A 21,972-nucleotide genomic window follows, 5' to 3' on the forward strand; every position below is an offset into this window, starting at 1 on the left:
AGCTCATAAAAGAAAGATGAAAGACTGAAAATAAAAATGGAAATGGAAATGGATTCTGGAAAGTCAAGCCAATGCGGAAGTGCCAGAAACCTCCTGTATATTCTCTCCTCCAGCAGAGGGTGACTCCACTGGTTGCAAAAAATATGTCAGTTTCTATAGAAGTCTATGAGAAAAGGAGCCAAATTCTCACTTGATTTATCATGTCAGTAAACATTTTCCCTATGTGTTTTATGGTATAAATTATGGTCCCACTTAGAGTTAAAGAGACAATAAAGACTTCAAAGTGGCAGCTCGCAAACCAATGAGTGACGTCACCGTGGGTTGACACCTGTGGTTGACACTTGAGAATGACCCAATGGCTCTTAGTGTTGTTGCTATTTCTGAAAATCAGAAATCAAAATCTCCGGCAACTTATTCAATTTTGATCTTTGACTTCCAAAGGACATACACAAAAGGTTGGTACGTTAAATTGGGTCGGGGGGTGTTTGGACGTTTTGAGGTCAAAGGTTCAATCACTGGGACGCTCGCTGAACTTTTTGTGACCAGAGAGAAGAGTCAAAGTCTCCAAGAAATGAAGCTCAGGTGTGCTCTGTTAAATTGCTCAGGGAATTAGAGGACCACCAAGTGTTGGGTTTGATCCTCACTCGCTGCATAGTCCAACTCCTAGAGTAAACACACAGGCTCCAACAAATCAAGTCAAGTGTCTTTTCACAACTAGCTCAAGGTGTTAAAACAGTTCACTCGCTGAATTATGAAGGCCAACATAAAAAGACTAAAGAAATACGGCTTAGGACTGCCTGTCTGACCAAATGTCTGAGGTTGTTGGAAGATTGTACAAGAACTTTGAGGTTGTGGGTTAAATCAATAGTGAATTTAAATGAAACATAGATGAAAGATTAAAGGCCTCTTACAAAGTGAATCGAGTGTCTCTGACCAAACAACTTGGTGCGTTTGAAGACTGCTTTGCACTTCTGAGGGTGAGTGCTCAGTCCACTAAAAGTTTTCAAGTATAACTAGAAAATGGCTGCAAAGTGCTCAGAGAAAAGCTCTGATTGCAATCAGTAGCTTTTGTTGGGTTGCATGAGTACATAAATGCCGGTGGAGTGACGGCTGCTTCTGTCTGTCTGCCTGTTTTTGTCACGTGGAGCATTAAAACCAATACCTCGTTGATAGAACACCCACTTACCCTCTCTTACTATTTCTAAGAGAAGAATACAAATGCTTGTTGGCAGTTATATCACAAAAGAAGACCTTGATTTGACCAGAGGTAGCGATCCATACTTGGCCTGCGTAATCCGACACTGTTGTTAAGGTAGGAATGCATGCGAGTGTGTCTCTGTGTGTCTGTGCGGGTTTGTTTCACACTGGACCTACAGTGGATCTATGTTAAATCCTTTATATAGAAAGACATAATGTGCGGTTCAACAAAACTCTGAATATATAAAGGACGAGGAGACCGGTTGGAATGACTATGGTAGTGACCACTGGGGGTATCACTTTACTGCACAGACAAAGAACATGAGACACCTGTGAATAACCTCTTCAAAAAAAGTTGAGATTCATGTCATTGCCTTAGCAACATTTCAATGTTCTCTGCTGGACTTTTTTTCCACAAATAACAGCTTGTTGCCATTGGGGGCTAATTTCCATCATTCTCTTCGGTGCCGTCTCCAGGCTGTGTTCCCCAAGTGATTTATGGGTAAACATAGACTATAATCGAGCTCACCTTGACTGCGTGAGGTTGTGTGAAAATCTTCCATAAGCGTCTGGCATATTCAGTGACGGCCAAGATCAGGAGAAGGGAGACATGGATTGAAAGGGTGAGACTCTGCCTCATTCCCGAGGGGCAGTGGTAGATATCACGTCCAGATGTGTCTGCAGGTTAGAGTGGACACTATGATCGCTTCCTTCTGTGCCCCGAAGCTTTACTGCTGCTGCTGCACAGAATCATACTGCTTGGAAAGAAAAATTGAAGCATCCCGGCTGGTCTCTTTTAAAGCATTTACAATCAATATATTTCTATTAACAATGGACCTCTGTAGTCACAAGTACTTCCCCTCTGGTCTATAGTTGTTTTTTCTATATCTCTATACTGTTTTTGATTATTTGTTGGGCATTTTCCACAAAAAAAACCTAAAAACCTTTTATACACTACCCCTACTGCACCACATGCTCCTTAGTTGTCAGATTAAGCGCCAACAAACTAATCCATATAAAGTCTTAGGGCAACAATCCTCCAGTCAGTGCTTATGGGGAAAAACAATGTCAAACAAATAGTAATAAAAAGGAAATGGGCTGATACCAGTCTATCATTCAATGGCAGATGTAGGGCATGTGCTGTCAAGATATTGAAAAGAAGAAAACCCATGTGCAACGCCTTTTTGATGAAGTACAGGGATGAAGCCGGCACCTTTGTTCCAGAGATAAATGCTATGTACACACCATAGATTGTATAGAACGATGAACGACGTGTCTCGACTTCTTCCTGTTGTGCAAAAAACGCTATTGACGTCATTTTGAGCCCTAGTCTGCACAGTATTGATCATATTGTGGAGAGATGGTATCAAGATCTCTCAACACACTCGATCAATAGTAAGTCTCAGTTGTCAATCCCATGGAAACCAAAAGAAACGAAGCTTACTGGAAAAACATTATTGCTTGACAGAAACCATCTTTGAGGAAAAGGTTATTTGATGTGAACTTTGACTTTTTAGTTTTGCCCATGTCCCATCCAATAACACAGAGGAGGCAAACTTTGTGACATATACTGCTGCCAGCCACCAGGGGGTGATCAGGATGATTTGGCTCCTGTTTTTGGGGAGTTGTCATATTGCCCATCTTTATAGTCTATGGGATACACGCCCAACATAATGTGTGCATGTACTGACCATTTTCAAACATCCACAAATATACATTTTACATAAGAAATCCTACGTAAAACCTCCAGTATCATGACTCTCCTCGGACTGTTGAAGTTTCCTTTTACTTTTTATTTTTGTACTTTATCCTGCTCCAGAGGCTGATTGAATTTGTGTGCACACTTCTGCTTCTATTTACAAGAATGCTGGAAGAGTTGAAAATAACTAAATCATGAAACATGATGTAACCAGGCAAAAGTTTACACGTTACACACACAGACATGTATATGATGACTTACTTGTAGAATCAGTACTCCTGATACTCCCCCTGCTCAGAGGACTGAGTTTTCTTCAGGCAGCAAGTGACAGCTCTGTCAGGACTCCTCTTACTTCCTGACTGTGAACGGAATGAGGTAATGCTGAACACTATTTTTTCCACTGCAGCTCAATGTTCCTGAAGCCAAACCGTCAATCTCTTTATCGCACCTTCATCATGCTAACGCTGCATCATGGCACACACCCAGATATGAGATTATGCACCATCGATATATTTTTTTTTCACCAGAGAAGAGTTAGGGCCGCCACCTCCCACAAACCCTGGTAGCAAAATATTCACAACACAAGCAAATACTCACATACTAACAACAAAAGCAAGTACTCACAACACAAGCACATACTCACAACATAACCAAATTCACACAACACTACCAAAGGCTAATAATATGCACGAGATAAATGCTAGGTTAAAAGCATATATTTGCAAATAACATATCTAATTCATGTGATCACAATCTCATTTTCCAACAACACTGAGGGATAGCCAACTTTTGTCCTTCACAAGAATATATGGCAAAGAGGATTAAAGCCCATGAAACAAACAGACAAGCACATAAATCAAAAAGCGAAAAAAAACACAGCCGTACCCAGTAGCCACAAAAATAATCCTCATGTTTGTCCTTCAGTGCAAACTTTGTTCTTCATAACGGCGAGATAAGATAATGATCTCTGCCATTTAAGAAGAACCAGGTCATGGGAACAGGATCAGTGAAGAAGAACCTGAACATACATTAAAGTGCACAAAGTCCCATGACTGATGCTAATGGAAGAGCAGAGTTGATAATGTTTCTGAGGCCTGCACGCCATGCAGTCATTACACCTCAACTCGTGAGTAAAACAGGCTGAGGTTGTTGCGTGGAAGCGCAAATCCACAAGTTGACAGAGATATTCTTTTAAATACTACCTTAAAGCCCACCTTAAGCCTTTTTATGAGTAAGTGTAAACACTGCTGCCACATGTTTTCAGCTGGCATGACATGCACGCACGTTTCCAGACAGGCTCGCACGGGCGGGGATTGCACACATACGCTCAGGCACATCTGCCGAACACAAGTCCTGATTAATGTGTGTAGAAGTTTGAAAGAAAGGGGCTGAGCCTTTGATATCTGTGTATCTGTGTTTTCATTACAAGGCCACCTACTCAGCACTATTTATACACTGTACTACAAACATAATCCGCATAGTGGGAGAAGCGGGAGGAGAGGAAGAGTCTGGTGAGATCGGGTGCAAAGTAGAGGGGAAAATGTGTGAGGATTTAATTAATAATGCGGATTAGCGACTGAAAATAATTACGCAGGGTAATGACAGAGAGGGAGCTGAAGTATTTAAGCTTTGAACAATGAGAAACGGCTTCTGATCGTGTCCCTGCAAGTGACCTGTGTTTTATGTTTGTTTGTATTTGTCCACTCCTGGAGGTGGTCTGTGTGCGTCCAGTCTGTGGCCTGGTGTGGATCAGGTTCGCTGCCCGTGTGTGTGTCCCGGCCACGGACCCCGCACCCCCCTTGGTGGGCCGGCGTGATGGATGATGCCTGGAAGCTCCAGAGCTGCAGTGTTTTCATGTGAGTGCTGTCTGAGCACCTTCTAGACAGTTACGGATGATGGATGGATTTGGAGTTTGTGTGCATATGTGTGGATGAGTTTGGGTGTAAATGAATGACAGCCCGCTGATGACTGTTGTGTTTCAGGTGTTATTCTAGCATTATTGATTATAGGGTGACAGACATGTGAAGCAAAGCTATTTAATACTGTAGCGGAGAGAGCGCTGAAACACATGCCTACACACCTCCTCCCTTAAAGACGTGTTTGTTCAAACCCCCCACTTCTCCTATAGAGTTACAAACCATATACCAAGGGTAGGATGGAAGGCCCAGTTTGGGTTGCAGCTTTTACTTGTGACACATTGACCTCAATGAAAATGTTCATCCATCAATCCAAAGCACAGACGGGTATGAGTTTACAGGCCTGAACAAAAAACACGTACAAAGCCGGAGAAACTAAATGTGATTGTTTGTCTTTTATGCAAAGTTTAGCTGGAAAAACCCTTATGATCCGTGATGAAACACGACTGGGTCTGTTTGGCTGAACTGAAGCACAGTGTCACATGGAGCTAAACACGGACTTTGGCTTTTTAACAATAAAATTCTTACATAACAGAGCTAACATGGAGATGCTAAGTGGGTATAATGTTTACCATGTTTATCATCTTACTTCAGTGTTTTAGGTTTAGCTTTGAAGGTGTTTGGCTATGAAACAAAATAAGAATGATACTCACAAGAGCATAAACCTCTGCCAAGGCCCAACAGAACTCAGAACAGATATTTGGCCTCTGAACACGCCTGATTCTTTCATCAACATCCACAAATCATTCCCTGGGAAATAGTTGAAAATGTCAAAAATCTTGTATTGGTAAAGAGAGTGAAAAAAACTCTCTTTCTTGGCCCATGTCCCATCTTTCCAGCAGTTTCCATGAAAAGCCTTTCGGTAGTTTTTGTGTAATCTTGCTCACAAACAAAGACACAAATGGACAGAGGCAAAAACATAATGGCGGAGGTAATACATTTTGACCTGATGATGATGAGGGGATCTTTCAATCCTTAGTACAATTCCTCCTGATGGGGACATATATATATATACGTACCAAATTTGAGTCTCAATATAATGGTGGTGTCAAGGGGAAAGTCACCAGTTTCATTGTAATTCATCCTTCTGGGACCATTAATTTCATTAATCCAAGACTAGATAATTCAATCTGGACTAAAGTGGTGAACCCAAAAAACAGAGCAATGCCAAAAGCAGGCTAAAACAAATAAGTAATGGAAGGTGAATTAATTTAATTTGCAACTAATGTATGTTTTAGTGTGAGATTAAGTTTGAGATAGAATCTAAATCTGGATGTTTGAGTTGCACACACACTCTAGGGTAGAAGTAATACACTTCATGTCTGTGACGAGCAAATCAAAAGACGTCAAAAATGAAAGTGCCTCAAAACTGTATGCTCTTCTGTAGTTTTTATTCCTTTCATGTTTTTCCGTTTCTTCTTGTCCTGAAGGGATCTTCCTTCATTGAGGGAGTTTCCACTCAAATTAGAGAGTCTTACACTCAATACATACTTTCCTTCTATTTCTCGTTCCATCCATCTCTTTTGGCTCCAAGGTAAACATCAGAGCTAAAGAAAGGCTTGTTGAAATCTTTGTCTTTTACTTGACAAATGCTGATTATTTTCATATCTTATCATTTCAAGAGCATTATTGTAAACAAACTAAAATAATAAAACATTTTGTTGAGTTTTTTAAATAATGTTTAAGGAACCAGACGGTTTTGTCTCACCTCTACCACATTTCTGATGAATTACCTCCTATACTGACACTAGATGTTAATTGCTACATTAGCTATTTCAGTGTTTCTCCTCCAGCTCTCTGTTTCCAGATCTTTGTATCGGGACAATGAAATAGTTTCAGCTGTGACAACAACGATGTCCCGAAGCAAATAAATCGAGTAATTGATACGGAGGGGGCGACTCAATACCTCTGCAGAGGTGAAAAGGGGGCTAGTAGAGGATGAACCCTAAGTTCAGCTTCTGAAAAATCTTCTATTCATAACTAAAGGCCGGAGGGGGAATACAATCCGTGGCATGTTTTCATTTGGTCAATTGTGTGAATGAATGCTGAGATTTGGTGTCACACACACACACACACACACACACACACACACACACACACACACACACACACACACACACACACACACAGACAGACATTAGGTGTGTCGGCTCTCGGTTTCCCCCACCCTAAACCACCCTCAACCCCACCCGGAAAGTGCAACTTCCTCCCCCATTCATCTCGCTGCGATTTTGTTTTATTTCTCAGGAGCTGTTTTACAAACTCATTTGTCAAGCCACACAAAGGTTTATTGAGCCCTGTGAAACCAAGCTTAGGAAAACAGTGGAAAGTCTCTCTTTTATACACAGAGATTACAGGATTATAAAAACAGTTAGGTTGCGAGGTTATTGTATTGAGGCCAACTGCAAACCTCAGACACGATGAAACACAGACGTTTCAGTTTCAGAATGAAACTCTGTCTATATTGGAAACAGTCAAATGCAGTCAGTTTTATTTATGTGGGTGTGTTCACTATGTGCATAGTCATTATGAATTCCTTTTTATCACAGCAACGTGCATAATGTTCTTCACAGGAATTACAGTGCAACCAAACTCACTACAGAGGCGGTTTATCGTGAGTTCCAGGGAAGCAGGGGAAGTTTCACTCCAGCAGGGGGGGGGAGTGACTCGGGTGATATGGAGGATGACGAGAGCCAAGACGCTCCGAGGTGGCGGCTGAATGACATTCGCACATTCGATTTCACCCCAGGGTGTGAAGTGTGTGTGTCACTGTCAGTGAGAGAAACTCCCTGTAAACTGACACTACGCAGGCTCTGTGTCCTGCGATTCAGAGGACAGGAAAGAGGAAGACGAGGGGTAAAAAGACAAAGATGTTTTTCTTTTCTCTTGTTGGTGACAGACAGACATAAACACTGACACAGCATCAGTGACAATGACTGTTGAACTAACCTTCTGTGTATACAATGGAGTGTCTGTGATGAACAATGGATGATTGGTGAAGATTGAGAAATACATTCATACATGATGAACCCAGTCACTAAATTATACTGATACTGAATGTATCAGTAAATGTCTCTTTAATATCTGCTCTTACAATGCATTATCCACTTGTCTCAATGATGATTCAGCTTTATTATATGGCCATGTTTAAACACAGCTTTTCATTAAGGTTAGGGGAAAACATAATATTGATCAATACTGAAAAGTTAAAATTGTCTTTGAAGGACAGGGCATAAAGTCAGTCAGTCAGTCAGTCAGTCATTAGGCCTGTCAGTCATTTGGCCTGTCAGTCAGTCAGTCAGTCAGTCAGTCCATTTGTTAGCAATAACAATCAAGTACATCTCATTACCATGAGACATTGACTGACAGCTGGGTGAGCAGCGGGAAGTGTTATGACCGGCCCGACTGCACCTTACTGACCACAGTCTTCCTAACGTCAACTTGAGGGCTTTTGTTATCTACCATAAGTCTAACTCTTCCCGGAGTAAAGAAGTAGAAGAAGAAAAGGAAACCTGGAGAGAAATGGCCAACAATTAGTAGGAGAAAGTCAGAAGAATAAAAACTAGAAAAAGAAGTGCGACGGTCAGTTGAGGGTAAAGAGTCAGTCACGTCCATAGAACAACACATTCCACTTTGTTCAGCTAGTCCTATTAATAACATTGTTGTCTTGGCAGTGCTTGTGAATTTGTGGATATGTCAGTAGTAGCACTGAAGGGCAGGGTGTGTTTGTTTGCCTGCTGAGTCAGGTCAAATTTTAACATTCTCTCTACAGAACTGCTTACTGGTTTTTTTTAGGAGAAGGTTGAAGTCAAAAGCTGTCACTGGTTTCCACAAGAATCACACATTCACACCCCAATGAGCCTGTGATGGAATCAGCAGGTGTAGAGTGAGCACAGGGACTCAAATTACATATATTAATCCATACCTTTTCGTTTTCTTCTCTCCCATGATTTTTGTGGGAAAAGACTCACATGGGGATATTACTTTACATGAAGTTTGTTTAAGAATTCAGGTGTTTGATGACATTCAATTATTCATTTGAAAACTCAAATACGGTGAATTACATTTTTGGCAACAGGGGTTATACTCAATGTAGTTCGGTTTTCAGTGCCGAATGAGTGTGTGTTGGCAAATGTTCAAATATAACATGCCTGCTCGGATTAGAAACGTTCAGTCATTGCACAACAGCATTCCAGTTTCTTGTGCTATATTAATATGCAAAAGCTGCTAAGTCTATAGCTTTAGGGATTTCAATGTTTTGGACTTAGTTAGAGAATTCCATGCAAAAATTATAATAACAGGGAGCAGGGAACATTTTCTGTCTGTTTTTCAGGTACAAGCTAATGGATTCAGCATTTCTTACAAAGCTGAAAGAATGAGGAGGCGACTGCCGGTTTATGAGGCTTATTAAAGTGGGCTCTGGTGCAGTGACTTAAACTGAGACGCCCTGCTTTTGTCTGAATAAACAGGCTTGTTTTTCCAGCGGAATGCCAGAGTCTGACCCCAGACAGGAACCGAAGGAGGACGTACGTCTGCTCAAAGACAAAACATCACCCGCAGCCAAAAAGTTTGTATTTTACTCGTCACTTCAGAGAGACACGTAAATCCTGCTTTTGATTTTGGCTGTCGTTGTTAACACATGCTGTCAGCTGAGATTACGGTGCCTCGACACCTTCGTTCTGTCATTCTCTCCCAGTCAAAATAAGCTATCATTACCCGCAGTCTCCAAGTCATTCATTATCCATCTGGCAGAGGGTGATTTGACAAAGCGAAGCACCATAACAAACGTGGCCGAGCTGTGGAGTAAGGCAGGATTTTTCAACACAACCTTTTGTAGCATAAGCTCTTTGTCTTATATTTCATTACATCCGCCAATCAGGTTATGTTTTTACCCCCTTTCTGTTTGTTCTTGGGTTTGTTTGTTTATTAGCAAGATCACACAAAAACAAAGGGACTGATTCCCACGAAACTTAGTGGAAGGATGTGGTATGAGTCAGGTATGCCCCTTAGACTTAGGTCTGGATTTGGATCAGGAGGTGAATCCAGGACTTTCTTTAACATTGCAACACAAAGCATTTTTCACAAAACACTTTAATCGTTTTCCCAGGGAATAATAAATCCATCTTTAGGGACCTGATATCTATGAGTGTGAAATTTGGTCCAGCTTAATTGAATTTAACAGGAATGGTGGGCATTAGCGGTGGTATGCCCTCTAAAGAATGCCATTCTAGCGTTGTAAAATACATTTTCAATATCTTCACTCAAACAAAACATTGTATATGAAAAAATAAGAAGGCAGTTTAGTTACATAAACACGAGTTAAACGTAAAAAGCATGGGTCTGATTAACTTTCTCCTGACTCCATATATATTACTGGGTGCTTATAAAAGTATGACAGATTTACATATAATAACACAGCCAAATGGTTTGTGTGGATTTGTGTCCTCTTTAAGCCGTGAAGCAGCTGCCTTCTCTTCCCCGACAGCTCTTTGAAGTTTCATCATCGGCCCTGACGCGAGCGTGCCGCTGAGCTGATGGAGTGGTGGCTGAACTTTAAAGTTGCACATGGGGGCTGAACTCTTAAAGCTGACGGGGTGCAGGATGAATTAGGTGATGTCTAAACACCGGATCCCTAGCTCGGGCACGGAGTGTGGTATAAATCAGTCCCCTCCCAAATAGCAAGCCTGTGTGTGTTCTGCCTATACAGTTACATTAGTGGATCTGGAAGAGATTAGAGCTTTCACACAACAATAAGTCGGGCGATGGTTTATGAGGGGTTGAACATTATCATACACAGTTTGGTAGGCAATAGGAAAGAACATCACAACCCATTATTCAGGGTACACGTGAAGTTCATTTTTAAAACGCTCTGTATTTAATATGTATTTGGACCATAAATAAGATTAAGAGATGCAGGCCGCAGGCGACCAACTGAGACGAAACTGCAAACAAGGAATGCTCTGGGGATTGTGGGTGGGTCTGTAGCAACAAGAAATCTGGTCTTTTGTGGATTTAGGCCAAACATAACTGAAAGCCCTTATAGATGTCCTCATCAATGTTTTTTATTATCAAAAGGAATTACAGTTAGTGATGAACCCACAGTTTTCTTCAGCGCTAGAGAGCTTTAAAGTCCCTCTTAAGTGAAAATCAAGTTTTTAAACATGTTAACATGTTCCTCTTGTGCCTTTTATAGAATAAAAAACATATTTGACTGACTATTTCCACCTTAATACTGCGGTAAACAAATGCCAGCCAGGGTTTGTGATGTCACAAACTTAAGAAACCAATCCTGTCAACTTGTGGGTGGGGCTCAGCAGCTGTTCTAACTTAGTGCCTGTCTCAGTGCTCTTATCAACTTGTTTGTATTTATCTGATGGCCAGAAATATGACTACAAATTAACCCTTATGTTGCTCCGTGTCTGGTGGATGTGTAAACTGGCAATTGTTTGCTAGCACATTTACAATATCAACTTAAAAAAGTGATAATATGTCAGAGTTGTATTTATACCCTATGCTTTCTATAAAGATGGATGACACATTTCCACTTCCTTCCAAAATATCCAGAGATATGGATGCCACCATCTTGTGCATTTGGAGACAGAGTCTGAGGAGTAGCAATCGAGGGCTGGAGCTGTGGTTGTGGCGTCCTGTTGAAAATGAATCCAGGATATATGACCTATACTGAGGCCAGTTACCGGGGGACGATCAAGATGTTTGGCTCACTTTTTGGGAGCCATCATGTGATTCATCTTTCTATACAGTCTATAGACCTTAAAAAGATCCATTATTGCAAGTTGACAACAGCAGCTTCTCTTTCCAAAGACAGTGCTCCCAGATAACTCTGGATTATCCATTGAGCCCATTGTATCCGCACTGAAACTTGATTCACTTCTATTATATTGGAGTGGAGGCGGAAATCTCTGCCACAGATATCTCATAACCTGAACAGATAAAAAGGTAAGACAATAGGTTTTTTTCTATTTGGCTGATCCAACCCTTGAAAAGTAATGCATCATATAAATCCTTTCTTCTCAGGTCTTAAAGCTGCAGGATGTTTTGCTCCGTTTCCCCTTGTCTGAAACCAAAAATATTAGGCACATCTGCTCTCAAAGACCTTTTTCAGTATCCTCACTAGTCCTGAACACAGCAGCATAAATCCCTCAGACTTTAGACAGTTTCTGCTGATGTGTTCCAGGGCACAAAAATAATCTGCCCTTGGCTTAACGTTATCAGGGCTGCGCTCGGAAGGTTAAATAAGCCGTGACTTTGTAAACTGACGTGTGCCATTGGTGTTGTTTGATCCAAACTCAGGTCGGACGGTCTTTAAGCTCAATTTTTTTCTCCCCACTTTTTAACTCAACATGTGTCCAGCATCTGGGCAGAGTCACATGTCTTCCTCTCCTGACTGGAGAGGAGTCACGGAGGGCTAAACTAACTGTATCCTCTGACTTTCTTTATAATCACAACAAAAAAAAACTCCCTGTGAGCACAAACAGCTGCTGCTTTCGCATTCATTAATAATTCAGGAGCCTTTATTCGTCCGTGCAGCGAAGCGAGCACATCGGGCTCGGTTGAGAATTGGACTTCTTCTAAACGCTTGGAAATGGGCCAGTAATAATATAACATACTTTTACAACTACAAAACCCTGTAGTGTACATGGGAATATGTCGTACTGCTGTGTGAGCATGTTCAGCCTCTTCCTGTAGATACGTTTTGTTCAAATCAAGTTGATTTAGATTTGTTTTCCCCCTCTGCACCTCTCCTCGTTTCATCATTCATTATCGTTATCTCTCCTCAGCATAACGAATCGACCATCTTCCGCTGTAAACACTCCCTTAATCTACTTCATCTCTGGTCCATTACTTGTGCTTATTAAATCAAACTGTAATGCAGAGCCCCAATAAAAACTCGCATAGGAACCAGCTGTAAGACAAAAGAGCTGCACATCAGGTGTTTTCATTACACAGTTTGAGACCACTGCCTCTTTTTGTTTAAATCTCACATATTTTACAGTAAATATCTCCTTTCGTTGGGAAAAAGAAGACTTACAGTACAGTATGTGTTCCAGCGAGTGACAGCTGCAAACAGTTGATACTGTGTCTTTTCGATGTAGCACGTTAAGGGATGAATCCTTTTACGTTTTCCTCCCAGTACAGTGTTTGGGTTTGTGTAGTGAACTGGCACAGTAGTGAGTTTGACACCTCCTGCATAAGCAAGTTATAATGGGAACACAAGAGAATCAAAAGGAAAGCAGAAGTGGCAAACTGTAAAAAGTCAAACACTTCGTAGCACGAGTGCCTGCCAAGTAAAATACAGGCGACTGAGTGGCCGAGCAGCAGAAGCGTTTTTTACACTCTGAGTGAATTCAGACATGGCTGCAGCATCCACTGTATGGGTGGGATCGGTTGGAATAATACTGTGGGATTTGGTTTGAAACACAGTAGATCACCTCATCTGGAATTTAGATTAAAACTCACTTAAATAAGTAAGTAACTGCCTCAAGCACCCAGAGTCCTGAGGGCCCCAACGGCCCCAAGTGCACTGTGGCAATTAGTTTATGGTGATTTGTTTTATTGAATAATGAAGTCCTGCTTCAAGAACGTAAGTTAATAAAGGTTATATTATGCTTACATGGTGCATATTTTTGATTGATATTAATTTACCAAATTATAATGATATTAAAGATATAATGTGTAACAATTTTTCATAATGATTCGACCCATCTGATATATTTTACTGACTTGTGCACTTACATTATCCAAATTGTTTCCAAAGCTGTTCAGAGAAATCCCAAATTCAATTCAAGGTGACAGGACGTTTCATTTTGGTAATTGCGTCGTATCCACTGTGACTTCGTCCATCTCTACTTGTATGATGAAGGTGATGAAGGAATGAATGATGATGAAGGAAAAACACCCTGCTTGCCAGTTAGCCAGTTTATTTCCTACGCTGTTTGTATTGGTCACTTGTTATGGATAACGATTATTAATTACCTTTTGCTACGTAATGTGAATAAAACGTTTTCTTATCCGTGAACATGATTTGCACCGGAGTTGCATCAGGAAGACTTTCATCTGCAATGGTAGTGAAGACAACAACTCCCATGATCCCATGCTGCTACTTGTCATCATCATCCTAGGTCTTTTGTTGCGTTTCAGACAACTCGGGTGTTGAATATTCCGACTTGAAATTTCCGACTTCTGACTTCCAGGCATTCCAATGCACTGTGATGGAACCATGTTTATACATAAACAAATTCAAGGAGGGGAAACGATGTGACGCGATTATATAGTTTATGTTACGCAACTTTTATACTTGGAAACACATTCCAATACATAAGAGGGAGAAAACACGCGCACACAGACTATCACTCAATCTCACGAACAAGGACACAAGAGTCCAACAGAAGGTAGACGGGCCTCAGCGCTACAGTATCTATGTCTCCATGAGTGCCGCCATTGTTGTGTGACGTCAGACAACTGTTTCTCCCGAGGTCACAAGTCGGAACTCAGACTTTGAGTGTGTTTCATTGCATTTTTTCAAGTAGGACGTCGGAAAATTACAACATCCGAGTGGTCTGGAATGCAGCATTAGTTATTGTTTTAATTGAGAGACCCCTAGAGGCCAAATTTACGTATCATACTTTTAACATGCAAGAAAAATTGGGGCCAACAGCTCATTTTTTGTCCCGAGACCAGTTTCCACCCTTAATTTGGCTTTCAAAATAAATAAACGTCAAGCTCCCTGCCACAACAAAGTTGTCTAATTTACTTGTTTATTGAGTTAGCCATTGACCTGGAGAAAGCCAGGCTGTAACTTTAGGAAAAAGTGTGACTTGTAATGCGAAAATCCCTCACACAAGAAAAAAAATCTGTTTTTGGCAGCGGTGACCAGCACACACCAGGAGAGCTGCAAGATCAAGGCAGTGTCAATGGGTGAAAAGGAAGCTGGGGGTGGGGTCAGTAGCAGATCACTGACTTGGTTTGACCTTTGGAAATCCCTGCACAGCTTCCTCATCAGACTGACCTTTGACACTGTCATGGAGTCGAGGTGCTCAGCTGCCCCTCACTTGCCAATACAAACTTTCAACACAGTCTATCAGCTCAACTATGCTGTCTGCAGCTGCATGTGACCAGATCCTGAAAAAGAAGGCTGCTCTGTAGATAAGAGATGAAAACGAGAAAAAGGAGGAAGATCTTTTCATTTAAATCAATGTCCCAAATTATTTTCAGATGTTAGAAAGAGGAGGGAAACAGACAATGTATCAAATGTCACAAGGTCTTCAGGGAGCAATGGATCACCACTCCTCTCCTCTGCCAAGTATGAGAGCTGACCTTGGCAGGGAGCTCTCCGAGGGAGCTCACCACATCCCTCCGCCCAGTTATAGTGGTGTGGTCCTTGGCCACCAAAATGATTTTCCCATTTAACGCATCATCCCGTGGGAAAGGGTGAGAAGAGGCTGTCGATGAATGTACATGATGTTCCCACATCTGGCCGCTGATTTCAAGAAGGCAGGGTGGAGCGTTGTCACATTATCCTGCAGATAAGAACAGTGGCAGGGGTGTTGGCCCTCCCACAGGAGAGCGGGTCAAGTTCTCGGGTAAAGGAGAACAGCGGCGATGAGTTTCCGTCCCCATTATTGCGACAGCCCAGAAAGAGCAACAGGCTGCAATTCCCCCACTGCTCTGACTGTGTGCCTGTGTTTTCATCAGAGTTGTTGATGGCACATTAACATCTTTAAAGGTTCAGTTTCCTTTTCACTCTTGTCTCACTAAATGAGGAAACATCATAAATCGAACTGTCTAGTTTTGACCCCAACTGACCCTACTTGTCAAAAGAAAATGTCGGACCGTTCCTTTAAAGTGACAGAAGCGACATCTGTTTCTTTCACTGATGTCTGAGAGACAGTTAGTGCGACAGTAATTGAAAACTGTGTGTTTTCTTTCACACTAAAAGCCTCGTGTTCCATAACTGAACCATAACTTGTGAAGAGTTCGGTGCGCAAGCCACGACAGCTGGGGGTAAACCACACAAAGCTACGGTGATAATTCTTGATGTGTTTGTTGTGTAAGAATGCAGTGTCTAAAAGGTTTTCTGAAACATATTTATTGAAATGAAAAAGTCTCTGAAGCATCTCAGAGCATGGGGGGCATTAAGTTGTGCTATTACTTTTGTCGGAAACCAAAGAAATCACTGAGGCTGAACATTTTCTCTGTATTTAATATATAACAAAACACGTGTTACACATTACAATACAAAAGGAATGCCTCTGTTCTTGTAGACACATGTTGGCGTCCGCAGTCTTTTCTAATCGCGACATGAAATCTTTTCAGTGTAAAAGCGTCCATGTGTAACCAATCACATGACACAATGTGCTCTGTGTCCGCATATCAAGGGTTTGTTGTTTCCTACAACAGACAGTGAGTAAACTGTTTATGACACATGAAACATCACCTATTGGTGTCACACACACTCACACACACTCTCTCACACACACACACACACTCACACACACGCACACACTTTAACTAATGCAGTCATGTCCTTTGTTGTTTGGTCCCTAATAAACACTTGGTTGCTGCAAACCACAGCTGCTGTCTCCATGAGAGGAGTAAAGCTATTAATTCCTGTTATTTGGTCATAAAGGTTTTAGCCACCTGTAGTCTGTGTGCAGCAGCATGGACATGTGTGTACATACAGAGAGATGGTACAGCATATCGGCCTAATATTGTACATTTCAGAAAAGATGCATGGGAGCTACATGTATCTGCTCAGTAGTCCCAGCTGGAGCCTTCAGACAATGTATGAAAATATTTACAAGTAACAAGGAAACAGAGAAGTTAATAATCTGCAGTGTTGATGTTAATCATTTGTAAGAACAATTTGGCTTCTTTAGAGCAACAGTTAGACATACTGGGAAATAAGTTTACTTGGTCCCTTGCAGAAAGTTAGACGACAAAGTTGAAACCACTTTCATGTCTGTACGCGTATTTCCCAAAGATTCTGGTCCTGTATATGTTGCACAGAACAAACATTCATCAGATCATTTATATTTGTTAAGTAGCATGAGGCAATTCAAAAATACATTATCATTGTCTCAAGGGTTCAGCTGGTGTGACATGAGGTTTGGATTAATAATGAGGCAGCAGGACTAAAACACTGAGCCGGTCAGTGGTTGGACTAAAATGATAAGGCAGCATTGTATGAAGTGAAGCACTGAGCAGACATCAGTGAGTGAAGACCTTCCATTACAGCGTGAGAGAGGCAAAACAATTTTAAAAAGTATATAAATACAACTTAAGACAAAAGGATTAACAATATTACTAATATCATCAATATTCAACGCCTGTCAGATTAAGCACGCCACGCACACAAACACGCACAGTACAATCCTATAAACACAGTAAAGGCAATGATTTTACACAGTCACTGTTTTACAAATGAGTGACAGTATTCATATTATTTCAGTATCAGCTGTTATAATGAAACTGTTTTCTAAGTGCTTCAAGCTTTTCCTACAGGACTCAAGCAGATTTCTGTCAAAATAAAAAAGATGCCGGATTGTTTTTTTTGTTCTCCTTTCACCGTTATTTCATAAATAATGCTGAGAGTTGTCAGAATCTGATGAGAACATCAGTTGTGACTTTTGTTTATATTACATTATAGATTTAGATACAGTGTTCAGGAAATGCTCATTGGGTTGTTTTGAGTTTCAGATCTGTGGAGGGTTTTCTACTGCGACGGCAGAGTACTCGGTCTCAGACATGTTGGAAGCATCGATGAGACGCGCCAAGCCCGTCCTCGTGGAGTATTTAAAGATGAAGGCCTTCATGAGGTCATAGCGATAGTTTCTGTTGATGAAGTTATAGAGGATGGGGTTGAAACAGCAGTGGAGCAGGGACAGGCACTGGGTGAGGTGTAAGGCCACGTAAATCACATTCTCCAGGCCACAGGTCAGAGGCACCAGGCCCAGCTGGGACAGGGCGTCAGCGAGGAGGACGGCGTGGTAGGGCCCCCAGCAGCCCAGGAACACAACGATGTAGCCCAGGATCACCCTGCGGCTCACGCGGCGCTCCTGCTCTATGGCGGACGATGATGAAGAAGTTGAGGAGCGGCTGAGAGCTCTGGCTAGCAGGGCGTAAAACACTGCAATGACAGGAAAGGGGAGAGCGAAGCCCAGAAAAATGAAGCTCAGCTGCACTCCCACCATCCACTCCCTGGGGTTTTCCTCCGGGTACACGGGCCTGCAGAGCATGGTGTCCCCATGCGTCGACTTCACAGAGCGCAGGAAGTAGGTGTCCGGCAAGGAAGCCACCAGAGCTAGAAGCCACACCCCCACACACGCTCCGCTGCGGATCAGCTTCCTGCGCACGCCTCCCGCGTTCTCTCCTTGCTGCGACACGCTCAGGTAGCGGTCCACGCTCATGCAGGCCAGGAAGAAGATGCTGCCGAAGAGGTTGACGGAGAAGAGCAGGTGCGTGAGTTTACAAGCCACCTCCCCGAAGGGCCAGTGGCCATGCTGGGCCAGTGAGCTCACCCACACGGGCAGAGTGGCACACACGCACAGATCTGCGACTGCCAGGTGAGTGATGTACATGTGCGTCTCGGGGCGAGGGGTGGAGTCTCTTTGCGCTCGGATGTTGACCCAGAGGACCAGAGCGTTGGCGGCCAAACCGATGACAAAGATGAAAGTGTACAGGATGCACATGGAGTAGAGCAGAGCGCTGCGGTTGAACGCCGTGGCGCACACCATTGCATTCACACTCGATATGTTGAAGGTTTCTGAGAAGTTGAGTTCCCCCAACGACTCCCACAGGTCCTCCAGCTCGCTGGTGCTCAGACTCATTTTTCCGGGCTGGGAGACGACCACAGATCTCTGGAAGGTAACACACCACCTCTGAATGGGACAGATCCTGCAAAAACATCAATCAATTCATCATTTTTTGCAACATATGGAAAAAGATCTAACAGCTAAATGCTTGTTTTTCCCCATTTAACCTTCTGGTATCATATTCAAAAAGCAATTTTCTGTGGCATTAAGCATGGCTTATTTTACTCATGTGGACTCACACGGCATGAGCTAATAAAACAGGAAGCCACTTGTGGTATGCCACCAGATCCTGAAACATCTTAATGTGGTTTAACTGTTTAAACACCACTATAATGAGTTAATAGAGGTTCTCTGTTGTCGTGTCACAACAGTACAGAGACGCCTTTGACTGATACGCAGTCAGGGAGCAGAACAATAAATGTTTACATTAGCTCCACTAGCACAGAGTGCAGATTAGACAGAAGGAAGTGGGATCGAGAAATCCAAACAGGCTGTATTTCCGGAGCGTTTCGGGCATTCCAAGATAACGCGCTGGTCAGGGTGGGAAACCTGATGCCACTTTAAAGAATGTTTTCCCTTAACAAGCATGTTATGGTCAAAGAAAACTCCCATGTTTCCCTTCTCCTCTTGAGGCAGAGGGAAGATGAAGGGTGAGAGTGGAGCTGTCACCGCCCAGATGATGAAAGAAAATGCTGCTCATAACCTCAAGTACGTCATTTTACAACATCTGAATCTAATAAGACATGAACACTTGCACGCAGTCTCAAACACAAGGGGCAGATAGGCTCGGAGTAAGGTGACTGAAGCAATATGCAAGATCACAGAGGTAACTGTCTGGAGCAGCTTAGCAGGCCAGCAACCTTTTGAGCCCACAGTGCCGCTGAGGGGTCCGGCCCTGCATGGCTGCGCCTGCCTTGTCTTCACATTTTGTTTTCGCTGTGATGTCTCTCTCAGCTCCCCCTAACAGGCAGCCTGCCAATGTGAAAGCTCGGAGGTGAAAGGTGATAGATCAAAACCGGAACACGAGTGGCTTAACCCCGCTGGTTTGTACGCCCACAGAGTGAATTGTGTGCAGGGATCGGCGGGGGGGGCTCTGACACCCGCGAAACGGCCGGACCACGATTTAAAACGAGGGTCACCAACCACTGGCTGACACAGCACGCCGGAAAGCAGTGAAATGTGACCTCGCCAGACATCTGTCTGACTGGGAGAGTTGTGCTGGGCAGAGGATAATTGGACACAAAGTCACAGAGGATGATGAAAGAAGACGGCAACGTTGAAATATATATACACACCTGCAACATATTAGGATGTGCAGCTCTCTGGCGTGTCTCACCCGTTCTACAGGCCGCTCATACTTCGAACCCAATTCAGGAGCAAATATCATGTTTTTAACCCACATGTATCTGAAAGGTAGCCCACAGTTCCAGATTTTATACAAACAAATAATCAGCTTGTAAAAAAAGATATAGAATTACAGATTATATATACTTACATTATATTAATTATAAACTTACTATAAATTATTCATTTTCTTGTGATTTTTGCATAAATGTGATTTACTATTTGGTTATGATTATCTTTTAACTTTAACAATATGAAGTTACATGCTATAAAGTTAATTTATATGCAGGATTTTGTTCTCCTCGACCCCTTATAACTGGTAACCAACTTTGCATATTTACACATTTCTATCATGAACATTTCAGGACTTCTACTTGGTTTTAAATCCAGGACTTGTATTAATGGAGTGTCTTGACTCTTTGACACTGCTTCTTCTGTTTGCTAATGGCAACTTTTTTCTCCCACCACGCACCGCCCGCGATTGAAGCCCTTCAAAGAGATGTCAGATATCACACGTTTAATTTAACTCTCGATTATTTTGACACACCGGGGAGCGCTATTCACTTCTAATGGAGGGATTGTGTATGTGGAGATAAATCCCTCACAATGGTCTCTGTCTAATTCCCTTATATTATATGGAAAATACCTGGAGGTGCCAGGTAGCCCCACAGGCTTCAAGCTCATTAACCTGTTAACGCCCGCAATCATCAGATAACAGCCACAGCACAGAGCCTATAAGTCACCTCTCTCTCTCTCTAACTCTCCCAGGGTGTGTGTGACAGAAAGTGTGTGTGTGTGTGTGAGAGAAAGAGAGAGAGAGAGAGAGAGTGTGTGTGCCTCTGCTTCTCCTCTTTTCAACTCGCCAGCATCCAGTTACAAATTAGCAGAAAACCTCCTTTGTTTCTCAATACACACAAAGTGAAAAGCAACCAAAGGCCATTTTCATGTGCTAATGCCGCCCACAAGAATGGTGCAGGTGCGTCACGACTGTCACAAGTTTCCCCTGCTGCCACTCTCTATCTACGGGCTTTTCCTCTTGTAGCCCGGGATAAAAATATGTTCCCCTCGGAGGGACATCATGTTTCCGCGTGGATTAACAGCCACAGTGTTGCCTTGTCCGTCATTACGCACGGATCCAGCCAAGAATTCCCAGCCCGCTACTGAGCGCAAACACATTGCATCTCATTGTTGTCACTGTTGATTTATGTCAGGCTGGAAACAAACACGTCTTATCAGATGGCGGCTTGGTATACAGTAGTCTGTTCGGTGTTTAAATGGGGAGGCAGGTCAATTACGCGCAGGGAAGATGGAGCTGCTCAGATCTGGAAAAATCCCTAAAATGTAAAAAAATTAAATCCTCCAAAACTGTCTGTTTATCTTCTAAGAAATAATACTGAGTAGGTTACACGTATATAATGATATGTAACAATAAGTTAGCGGTTCAAACCGCAGGTATCGACCATCCCAAGTAATCCAAAGGTTAGTAAACCAAGAACCTCCTCATGCCCGCATTAGCTCCATTTATCGGCTTACCTGTTTTTAACTCTTCCCTCCTCTCTCGCGTCTCTTCTGGTCCAAACACCAGATTCGTTTTCGCCGAGTTTTTACCGGATGAATATTCTAACACCGACTGCAGCGCAGGAAAGGCAACTTACTGCGCACAGGATCCCCTCCGCCTCCGCGAATCAATCTGAGCCTGTTCCTTGTTCTGCACTTGCTGATACTCTCAGGAGTTACGCCTCCAAGGCTGGTCCCAGCAGCCGTGCGTATTGACATGGCATCGTCCCCCTCGGGCGTTCAATACACAGCAAGTAGTCCGGCCAGTTTCGGCAGAGGAAGAGAGAAAAAAGAAAAAGGAACGCACTGAATTCCCGGCATTTTATGAACGATATGACTAATGCATAACACACAATTTTAATGTGACCTCAAAATATCAAGTATGTTGTTTGATGCACGTTGTATAGGCATGCAGGTCTATACACGC

General features: G+C 42.6%; 1 protein-coding gene across 1 annotated transcript; it reads right to left on the bottom strand.

Annotated features, from left to right (window-relative positions):
- Positions 1-16,017: 16,017 nt before the first annotated feature.
- Positions 16,018-21,699, bottom strand: ackr3a (atypical chemokine receptor 3a). The gene is made up of 2 exons (XM_035175225.2): positions 21,522-21,699; positions 16,018-18,726 (listed from the first exon to the last, which is right to left on the bottom strand). Exon 2 carries the CDS (start codon positions 18,657-18,659, stop codon positions 17,526-17,528), a length of 1,134 nt encoding a protein of 377 aa, XP_035031116.1. The 5' UTR covers positions 18,660-18,726; positions 21,522-21,699; the 3' UTR covers positions 16,018-17,525.
- Between the last annotated feature and the right edge of the window lie 273 nt (positions 21,700-21,972).

This window comes from Hippoglossus stenolepis, chromosome 13 (genome assembly GCF_022539355.2).
Source record: "Hippoglossus stenolepis isolate QCI-W04-F060 chromosome 13, HSTE1.2, whole genome shotgun sequence".
In the NCBI taxonomy this organism is placed as follows: domain Eukaryota; kingdom Metazoa; phylum Chordata; class Actinopteri; order Pleuronectiformes; family Pleuronectidae; genus Hippoglossus; species Hippoglossus stenolepis.

Excerpts from the sequence above, each read along its gene's own strand:
- ackr3a (XM_035175225.2), bottom strand. The coding sequence starts at position 18,659 with ATGAGTCTGAGCACCAGCGAGCTGGAGGACCTGTGGGAGTCGTTGGGG.